Source organism: Pelodiscus sinensis, chromosome 18, assembly GCF_049634645.1.
Source record: "Pelodiscus sinensis isolate JC-2024 chromosome 18, ASM4963464v1, whole genome shotgun sequence".
NCBI classification, from domain to species: domain Eukaryota; kingdom Metazoa; phylum Chordata; order Testudines; family Trionychidae; genus Pelodiscus; species Pelodiscus sinensis.
In genome coordinates this window covers 11633895-11645131 of record NC_134728.1, presented here as the reverse complement: position 1 = coordinate 11645131, position 11237 = coordinate 11633895, and the positions used below count along the sequence as shown (strand labels likewise).

General features: G+C 40.7%; 1 protein-coding gene across 2 annotated transcripts in view; it reads left to right on the top strand.

Moving 5' to 3' along the window:
• Nucleotides 1-4988, top strand: part of PHACTR3 (phosphatase and actin regulator 3) — a 205557-nt gene extending 200569 nt beyond the window's left edge. For both annotated transcript variants that reach the window (XM_075901114.1, XM_075901115.1), the window contains 2 exons: nucleotides 2102-2178; nucleotides 4409-4988. In XM_075901114.1, the coding sequence (XP_075757229.1) occupies nucleotides 2102-2178; nucleotides 4409-4424 (93 nt within the window). In that variant the 3' untranslated portion in view covers nucleotides 4425-4988. The remainder of the gene's footprint in view (nucleotides 1-2101; nucleotides 2179-4408) is intronic.
• Nucleotides 4989-11237: the final 6249 nt, after the last annotated feature.

Sequence of the window (11237 nt, the reverse complement as noted above, 5' to 3'; positions counted from 1 at the left end):
TGGTAGTTTGGGACAGTTTTATAGATTTGAGGCTGAAGCAAATCCATACCACCAGGTATATGTGTGTGTGTGTTAACATTTTTAAATGGGAAGCATAGCTCAAGGGTGTTGTGTTTTGTTATACTTTAGCTAGAGACACTCATCAGAATATATATGACTTATTTGCTTTATAACCAAACTCCCACTCATTGGATTACATCCCCTGCATCCACAGTTATTCTACAATGTACTAACTGAAATTGGAACTGAGAGCTATATAAGAATTTAAGTCAGATTCCAACCTTAGGGTACCTCTACACAGCAACATTATTTCGAAATAACCAGTGTAATTTCGAAATAACTTAGCCAGCATCCACACAGCAGGCAGTTATTTCAAAATAATGTCAAAGTACTGTCAAGTTGGAAGACTTCTTACTCTGAGGCCTGTAACCCTCATTGTACAAGGAGTAAGGGAAGTCGGAGGAAGAGTGCTCTATTTCGAAATAAGTGCTGTGTAGACGCTACCAATTTCAAAATAAGCTATTTAGAAATAAACTACACAACTGATGTAGCTCAATTTGCATAGCTTATTTCTAATTAAGCCCTGCTGTGTAGATGCACCCTTATATGTGTAATTCAGCCCATTGAATCCAAGAGTGGATTTTGTGCCAATCATTAGGGCAAACTGAATCATGGTGTAAATGATACCTCTCCATAGATATCAGTAATGTTGCACCCACTCACAGTAGTTCTTAATCTGGTGTGAAACATGAAAGTCATCGTCAAACCCTTTTAAGCAACCCTTTGTCTTGTCCTGAGTATGCAATTAAACTTTTAGCTATCTCAGTCACTTGACAAACTTGCATTCACATCTCATTGGCTGAAAAAAATCCAATTATTTCTGGGCAAAAATTAGACTACTTTCCCTCACATTATTATTTCTTTCAATAATCCACATTTCTGATTTGACACACTCTTGCGTATTAAAGCTTCACAAATTTAGATAGCTAAATTGTATCTTAGTATTAATGAATTTACAAAAGCATTCTAATATCACCTAACCCATTAACAATAGTCATTTGGGGAAAGGTAACAAATCAGTTTACAGTTGCTTTGGATTTTATGGTGTGTAATAAATCAAGAGAGAAAATTTTCCCCTCCCATATGATTATGCAACACCATACATATAAATGGCTATAACATCTGGTCCTTTATTTGCATATTATGACAACAGAGTCTGATATTTATTTATAAATGGGCCAGTACTGAAATTCGACACATTTCAATTGTTCAATTGTTGGATGAATAATCACTGCTTCTGCTCATTAACTTAACCAGAGTGTGTCATTAAGTGTTAGGGTACATCTACACTAGCCCCTTAGATCGATCTAGGGAGGCTAATAAGCACGACTGGAATTGCAAATCAAGCTGGGATTTAAATATCCTGCACTTGATTTGCATGTTCCCGGCTGGTCGCCATTTTAGAAATTGACTAGCCCGATGTAACTGCCCGCGTCTACACGTGGCAGTGAAATGGGATTCCGATTTAAAGCCCCTAATTCGAATTAACTGGTGAACTTCATTGCAGGAGGAATACCAGCTAATTCGAGTTAGGGCTTTAAATTGGAATCCCATTTCACTGCCGCGTGTAGACGCGGGCAGTTACTTCGGGCTAGTCAATTTCTAAAATGGCGTCCAGCCGGGAACATGCAAATCAAGCGCGGGATATTTAAATCCCGGGCTTCATTTGCAATTCTGATTGCTCTCATTAGCCTCCCTAGATCTGTCTAGGGAGCTAGTGTAGACGTACCCTTAGAGAGTGAGCGTTATGAATTTAGGTTCCTCTCAAGACTGTTTCTACCAAAGGGTCTCAGAATCAGCTTGTTAGTGATGACTGATGATGTGCAGTAATCCTTTGCAATAATGGTTTTGATTATAATATTTAGTCAATGTCTTTTAAAGACGGTGACCAACCAGCCACATGTCCTTTGTTTGTAGCCTATCACACACTCTACATGGGATTTGTTGTTTTACTTATTTTTAAGGGCTCTTTGCTATTTTAAAAAAATTGTTTACAAATGTAAAGTGATCTGCTAACCTTGCTTCCATTTTAAATTCCTAGGCAGCAATTCGTAAAGAGCTAAATGAATACAAAAGTAATGAAATGGAGGTACATGCATCAAGCAAGCATTTGACAAGGTTGGTCACCAGATATTTGTTCATTTTCCATTATATGCAATATCAATTCTTTTGAGCCCCGAATCTGCAGAATATTTTCTTCCTGCATGGCTATAAAATCTACAGAGAAAGTTGTACCTTGGGGAAAAAATAAAAGTGTTTTGCTTCATCGTAGAGGATTTGCTGTTAAGATTATCATCTGTTGACAAGCAGCTTCCTCCTAAAACCCCCAACCCTCAAAATGCATTGCTGGTATCTGTGATTTAAAAGGCCATGACTGAAGGGGAAACACAAGCTGTGCTGCACAGAGAACATGACATGAGTTATGGCAGATGAATAAGCAAAGTACTTAAGTTTGCAGACTCATCATTCAGCTGTAATACCAATGCAGAACAATAATAAGACAAAGTATTTATGCTACAATACATAAGAAAAGCCCTGTACTGATTATAAATAACACACAATGGATTCACTCTGTTGGATTTTAAAAGAAAAAGCTCTGCTTTAAGGTTTCAGTATCATTCACTCACTCATGGTCTTGCCAGCTTTTTCAATAGAAAGTAAAAGTTTTAGTAGCCTATGTAAAATGTACAGTGGATCTCAGTTCAGTTACTAGTGGAAGAAAGTCAGCATCATAAAACACACTATCACAATTATCTTGAATTGGCAGCTTTGTTGGTAATTCAGCAGAGAAGCCAAGGATCAGATAATATGGCTTATATCTCAAATTACTGAGTCACTCCTAGGTAGGGTAGAAGCAGAATGGTGAAAGTGGGAGGATGTCTGCACTGGCACTGTCTGTGAGCACATATATTATTGTTATTCAGAAGAGTCCTTACTAACCAACACTGTTAATCTGGCACCATTCACAATTACTGTGGCTTGCCATGTAATCGTGGCAGATGCACACATTTTTAAACAAACATACACACGCACATTTTTTTGAAAATTTAGGCTATCATCCCCACTATTCTAGCTTCTTCGCATCTTGAAGAAGCGTATGCCATTATTGAAGAAGTTAAAAGAGCAAACAGATGTGATAGAATAATCACATATGATATGCATTAGGTAATTTTGAAGTACATAAGTCAAAGGTGTCAGAACATATGAAAATATATAATTTCACTACCAAATCTCCAAAAAGGCATTAATAAAAAGGGTTTTGAATAACCCCTTCATGATACATTTTTAAATAATTCTATGCATTTTACCAAGTACAACTTATTGTGGAATTACTGTCACCATTGCATCACCATGCTATGTATATAGCATTTACCAATTATGATTTGAAAGTAATTTTTAAACCTGGAAGATTACATGCCTTTTTATATGTATTGGGTAGGCCCAAAATGATATTCTAATTAACTCATAATGATGCTGAAAACATAGTCTGATATGTAAATTGCTGGTTACATCATTAAAACCCTTTTAAAAATGCAACTGTAGTTCTACAACCTCAATAATGTACTACTATATGCTGGAATGACTTAGGTGTTTTGCTACAAGTGTCATGTCAAAATTACATTCTGACTATTTTATTACTACTTAGATAATGGTAGCATACAAACTGTGGCAGGCACTTTGCAAAGCCACTAGAAGACATGGCTCACAGTCTCAAAGGTAGTTAGGTGACTAACTACTATTTAAATCAATTAGAGTTACATTCTTATGCATCTCTGAAGATATGCATCATGTCATTGTTTTGGAATGTAGTCTGAAAAAGGCAGACAGCGAAAGTTTGAAGTAAAAGGAAGCAATTAACATTTAAGCAAAGCAGTCAGGAGATGATATGTGTATCTTATTAATTCAATTTTTGAATTCTTTTCAAAGTTAAATCCCTGAAGTGTCCCTTTCTCCATAGCTGTGCCCTGCAGTTTTTCCCCCACACCAATTCCCAGCTTTACTTCTATTCTCCTTAAAGCAAATATGTGATGGGGAGATTTGGAAGGGGGAGGGGGAAGTCCATGAAGAACTAAAAGAACATAAAAAGAACATAACAGAACTCAAGGAAGAGAGAATTCGTAGTAGAGGGAACCTGCATGCAGCGAGTACTTTCTTGAGAGGCACTCAGTGGCACAGGACCAAAAACAAAGGGATCAAATGCTATGAACCTTGACATTTTTTTAGTCATATTGACCTTATCCCCGGAACATATTGGGGATCTTTCATGACTAAGTTGCTTTAGAAATGTGATTCAATTATATTAAACTGAATGGACCCATTTTTAAAACGTCTTTTTTTAATCTTCTAGATTTCACAGGCCATAAAGATTTTCTTCTGAGAAGAATTTGTCTTTACTTTTGATACTGCTGCTGAACACACATCAGGGAACGTATAAAGGTCTTTCCCTGAAGTTCAGTCCATGATAACCTGATGTTTATGTGAGAGAAGTACTGTGGAGGTGAAACCTCTGCAGCACATACATACAGGAGCTACCAGAGGACGTACTTCGCTCTTTGAAGCCTGAAGAGTGATGGCCTGTGAGGTGGGAGGATCAATTGGAAATGAATGAAGTAAAGCTACTGGAAGGAACTTACTACTCTCCTTTAACACTTGTTTTAAACTGATTTGCAGCATATCTTGGAAAAGGAGATGTGTGCATGTACAGGCTTTACCATTCCAGGACCTCTGACATAATGGACATGACGCACTGTCATTCAGTATTACGTTGAGCAGACATTTTGAACTAATCACAATTGGTTTGTAAAACACTTACGTTCATGTAATACAAAATTATTTAATGTATTATAATTTTTCTTTTTTATATAATGTCTAACAAAAACACAGCTGCAACATTTTTGATTCCTGTTAATTTTGTTCTTTAATTAAATGACTACTTATTGCAGGAAATGAGTGCACTTCTTTTAAACTGCTTTTTTTTCTATCTGTAAGTAGAAGAGGGAATTTTTGATTATTATCAGCTAGATTTCCCTCACCACAAATTCTGCACATGGTCTGGGAGACCTTGAACGGTGTAGTTTAGAAAATGGGCTTCTCATCTTCTGGAAGTAGAATATTAAACCGGATTCTTACAACTGGGCTATATCTACACTGGCAGCTTCTTGTGCAAAAACTTGCCTGCAGTCTACACTGCATGCACGTTCTTGCTCAAGTAAATTTACAGTATAGCATTGTAAAACAGGGCTTCTTCCGGAAAAGTTATTCCTCTCCCCACGAGGAATAAGCCCTCTTGTGCAAGAGCTCTTCCACAAGAGGACAGTGTAGACAGGCAACATGAATTTCTTGTGCAAGAGGCCCCTATGGTTAAAATGGCCATCAGAGCTTTCTTGCACAAGAGAGTGTCCACACTGCCATGGACACTCTTGTGCAAAAGCACATGCCAGTGTAGACGTGCTCTTGTGGAAGACTTTTTGCGCAGTAACTCTTCCGCAAAACAGTTCTTGTGCAAGAAGCTGCCAGTGTAGACGTAGCCCTGGAGTAACTCTACAATGGCTGAAATTCTGGCTCTTTGTAAGAAATATAGTGTCTATTATTACAGTAAAAAATTATGAGTGTTGACAAATTTAAACGTGACATAGGTGAACTGTCAAATACACTTCATTGACTATAAACTATTGATATATTCTTTTTCTAGTAAAATGCCATTTCTAGAAGCCATTTGTACATCTTTGCAGGGCATGTGTCCAAGGCATGACTGAGCACTTGCTGAACAGTTCAGCTTAATGTTGCGCTAGATTTAACCTTGAATAACCTTATACATCTGATGGTCATGCTGTAATGAATAAAATTTCAGGAATCATATCGGGAAAGACTGAAAACACCAACTAAAGAAACAAGTAAAAAAATTTCTTTTCGAATTTGAAGGGGAAAATAGATGAGTTTTCTAGTATAAATGAGAGTTATTGTCACACACCTTTTAAAGGTATTTTATTTTTATATTATTATTACATATTAACATAAAATAAAAATAATGCCTCAGAGCTATAGTCAGGGTGCAGAACCTCACTGTACTAAGTGCTGTACAACCAGAGCAAAAGCAAAATCCCTTCCAGAAAGCATTTGCAGTCTAGGTACCACATTTGGAGCTCTGAAATATATTTTAGTTAAGCAATGCTCACCTCCTCGCTAAGTCTTATTAATAAGTAATTAAGGTTTAAATCAGAAGTCTGGCGTGGCACCAGACCAGATGATCCAGGATCAAAACGTCCCAGCTCACTGCAGGGCGTAGGGGAGCCGGGAGCTCAGTGCAATGCAGTGGGGAGCCAGTGTGTGGCTCAGCTGGGCTGCCAAACGGAGCCAGGAAGCCTGGAGTGTGTGTGTGAGCGGGGACAAGACAAGGGTTGGGGCCAGCAGCATGGAGGCCAGAAATGACTTCCTTTGGTCCAGCAAAATCCCTCATCTGGGACTGGTCAGGTCTGGAGAGTGCCAGACCAGAGAGGTCCAACCTGTATCTTGATAAGAACATGGTACTGAAAATATAATAATATAAGCACAAATGAATATTGATGGTACACTAGGCAGACTGTGCCCCCTGCTTGCTACACTTGCCAACCATCTTCTCTCTCGGGTAGGTTTCTAGGAAGGGGGAGAGTACAGGGCAGGATGTCTGGCCAGGAGAGGGGAGGAGGAGCAGGCTGGGGGTAGTTGTCTGGCCAAGGGATAGGGTGCAGGAGCGGGCTGGGGGTGCTGTGTCTTGGTAGGGCAGAGAGCGAGCAGGCTGGGAGTATGGGGTCTTGGCAGGTTGATGAGTGAGCAGGCTAGGGGTGCAGGGTCTCAGCAGGACAGTGGGCTGGAGGTGCGGGGTCTTGGCTTGGAAGTGAGTGGGGGAATGGGGGTGCAGGGTCTTGGTGGAAGGGGCTCAGGGTGTGGGGTCTTGGCAGGGTAGTGAGTGAGCGGACTGGGAGTTTTTGCAGGGCAGAGAGTGGGCTGGGGGTAGGGTCTCAGCTTGGGTGGGCATGAGTGGGAAGCTGAGTGTGCAGTCTCAGTGGAGGGGGTGAGTCAGGGGCTAGGGCTGCGGGATCTCAGTAGGGTGGTGTGTGGGGCAGTGTAGGGTCTCACCATGGCAGTGAGTGAGTGGGCTGCAGGGTCTTGGCTTGGGAGGGTATAAGTGTGGTAATGGGGGGGCAGGCTCTCGGTGGAGGGGGCTGGGGATGCGGGGTCTCGGCAGAGGGAGGTGAGTGTGGTGGCTGGAGACTGGGTCTTGGCAGAGCAGTGAGTGAGCAGGCTGGGAGTGTGGGGTCTAGGCTTGTGGGGTTTGAGTGAAGGGGTAGAGATGCAGGGTCTTGCTGGAGGGAGTGAGCAAGGGGGCTTGGGTTCTTGGCAGCACAGAGAGTAAGGAGGCTGGGGTCGCACGGTCTCACCAGGTGGAGAGCGAGGCTGCTGGAGGTGCAGGATCTCGGAATGGTGGTGAGTGAGCAGGCTGGGGGGTTTGGGGTCTCAACTTGGGGGGCATGATGGGGTGGGGGTACAGGGTCTTGTTGGAAGCAGTGAGGGAGCTGGAGATGTGGGGTCTCGGTAGGGTGGTGAGTGAGGGGGCTGGCGTTTCTAGAGATAGCTCCAGCCCTTCCCCTCCCTCTTCCTCCGTCCCCAGCTGCCACCACCTACACCGCCTCCCCTGTGGCTGACCTGGGTCAGTGCCCAAGTAGAGGAGTGGCCGCTGTGGAATGTACTCCGATACTCCTGTGCTTCCACACACTTGCCCTGCTAGGCCCAGCCTGCAGCGCCGATGGGCAATCATGCCAAGCAGGGACCCTCTCACCTGTGTGCGGCTGCAGTTCCCCCAGGGAACACAGGGAAGCTAGGGGGTCTGGCTTGGATGGCAGAGAGGACCCAGCCCCAGAAGTAGCAGTTCCTCCCTGGTGGCGCGCCCCCAGGTTGTAAAGCAGGAGCCAGAGCTGGAGCAGCCCATGTCCAGAAGAGACGATGCTGAGGCTGGCCACAGCAAGTGACGGAGGATGGAGGTGGGCGGTGGAATGTGGATGTAGATGACTTGATGATGTTATTCTGTCATCCGACAGGAAGTTATTTCTAATGTATAGATTAAGTAAGGGCAGCTTTTTAAAAAAAATGCAACTACACATGCATTATTTTTACAATATATATATGTAAAGAAAGAAAAGCATTTGTATCATATATTCTTTAAAACTTTGCAAATTCATCAAGAAAATATTGATTAGTTTCCCATATTGTTGAATAATTCAGTTATGCTGGTAAGAACTCTTTGATTCGTATCAGGAGGTCCACCTGGTGGAAATGACAAGTAACTGCATAAATTTACTAGTTGTGACTTAGAATTGCTGTATCCAATGGAGATATCAATCAGAATTTGTTAAGCTACAATGACAATTGTTAACTAAGTTTCAAAATCAGTCAGGTAACCTAGAAAGAATTTATAAAAAAAAAAATTGGCTTCTGCATTTTCTTCTTTTTTAGAAGAAGAGCTACTGAAAGTGTAACATCACAAGAGCTAAGTGAACACTGAGTACAGTAATTACTTGTTTAACACGTGCCCGCTTAACACGTTTTCACAATAGCAGCATTTTTTTTTAGGGAACGTTTTTCAAATAACACGACTGACCCTGAAATAACATGAAAATAACTAAGTAATGGACTATTTTGTGCGGCAGTATAAGTTGGTGAAAACAGTGGTAATACGCATGAGTAGATGAATTCACATAGGCACAGTGCTCCTTCGCTCACTCACGTGTTTACTGTATCTAAAATGAAAAGGATTTTTGATTGAACTGTTTAAAGCATTTTTGTATTAGTTCCTAATTAACTTTAATATCTAACTAATATTTTGGAAAAAATCATCTTTTGAGAAATACCTCATAAGCTCAGTCCTTGACTTAATTCTTTATTTCAAACTAGACTTCCCATTCCCTGAGACATACAAGAATTCCTCCAGCTAAAAGGGAGGCACGTACTTGACATTCCTGATATACTTGTCAAAATACAAACACCTTTCCTCAACTTTTTGGGCTTTTTTATATGCATTTTATAGATTTACCCAGCGTTACTTGGGTCCTTAACTAAGTTAAGGTTTAAAAGGAAAGTGCACATGCTTTATTTAAATTATTGCATTTTTCAATAATACAGTGTTATTTTTATGAAGTAAACTTTTTTTCTAAAATTGAAATTCCTTCAAGTGTATTTTTTCTTTATCCCTAAAAATTCTTATAATTCACTATGCTCTAATAAAAAAGGGCTATAGTTAATTTGGTTTCCCATAACATTTTCTTCTAGTTCTCAAACTTTAAGCATTGATTTACCCATGCCAAAACAGAGCACTACTCCAATTTTTTCCATTTTGTCACTTTTCTATAAAGGTGTAATGAAAATAAATCATATTCCAGGTTTATAATATTTTTCTGGCACATCTTGGTTCAGTCTCTTTCAACATTCACTCAGTTATGTCTAGTTTGAGGACTTTACATGATTTGGTGATTGTCTGTTTTCTGTTTGGTTTTATAAGAAGCAATCCCATTCTAAGCACATTCTTTTCCCTGGCACAACCAAATCCTTATGTTGCTTTAAATTATGATAAGAGGAAGCTGTATACCAAATTTGTTGGTCCTAGCTCCAAAGCTACGTCTAGATTGCATCCCTTTTTTGTAAAAGGGATGCAAATTAGACATATCGCAATTGCTAATGAAGCGGGGATTTAAATCTCCCCCGCTTCATTAGCATAAAAATGGCTGCCGCTTTTTTTCGGCTCGGAGCTTTGCCAGAAAAAAGTGCCAGTCTAGACGCGGATCTTTCGGAAAATAAAGCCTTTTCCGAAAGATTCCTTATCCCTCTTAAAATAAGGGATCTTTTGGAAAAGGCTTTATTTTCCCAAAGATCCGCTTCTAGACTGGTGCTTTTTTCCGGCAAAGCTCCGAGCCGAAAAAAAGCGGCAGCCATTTTTATGCTAATGAAACGGGGGAGATTTAAATCCCCGCTTCATTAGCAATTGCGATATGTCTAATTTGCATCCCTTTTACGAAAAAGGGATGCAATCTAGACCTAGCCTTACTGTTTAGGAAGAGTTCTTGATCAACCAGACAAACTGTCTGAAATATATGGTAAATTAAAGATACAAATACCAGCAGAAGACCATTTTTTAAAAAATACTCAATTGGTCACCTTTAAAGAATTGCTTTTGTCCCCCACAAGTATATACCAGACAGAACAAACTTTATAAAAACATTCAAACCTGTGTTATGTGGTAGGAGAGGCAGAATGATTAGGGAGAAGTAAAAGAATAACAGAACTTTTCCCCTCTAGGTCACTGATGAAAATCCAGGCCCGTAGTTTTCCATGACTAACAGTTTATCGTGTCATTGTTTGGTATGCTATGTGAGGTAGAGATTGGGTGGCTTCAGTCCAGTTCTTTTTAGGAAGGTATTCATGTTAAAATGTCCATCACAGTCTAGATCTTCTCTGTCAGGCTTAGCAAAATAGACCAGTACTGAACAGGCATGAGATGAAACGATTACTTACCTCTTGTAACTGTTGTTATTCAAGATGTGTTGCTCATGTCTACTCTAATTAAATATGTGCTGACCACGTGCCACTGTGAATTCTATTCTCAGGGTAGGAGTTAGTGTGGATGTATGTTCAGCATGAGACCCAGTCTGAGAAAGTTGGCATTAGTGAAGGCCATTTGTTCCTCTACTTGTGCTTGCAACTTGGCTTTGATGAGTCAGACTATGTCTAGACTGCAGGCTTCTTTCGGAAGCTTTTCCGGAAGAGATGTTCTGAAAAAAATTCTTTCAAAAGAGCGTGTCTACACTGAAAAAGCAATCTGCTTTTTTGAAAGATAGAGTCTATACTGATTGGACGCTATCTCGCATATAAAGTCACCCGGAAAGACTTCAAGCAGAGCTTTAGTTCACCAGTTGCTTCCAAGCTCTGTTGCTGAAGCCTTGCTGAGAGATGCGTTTAAAAGGACCCCCCTGGAGAGCTGTTTCTCTGCTTCTGCTGTGTGCTTGCTTACCTCTTCGAGGAACAGCAAAGCTTTTATAGTGCCTGCTTTGGTTGCCCAGCTTTTTTGGATGCCACAGCTTTTTTCTTTGTGCCACTGACCTGGAGCTGCCCCTGGGCATGCGATGGCCCCACATGGCCATTCTGCAGTT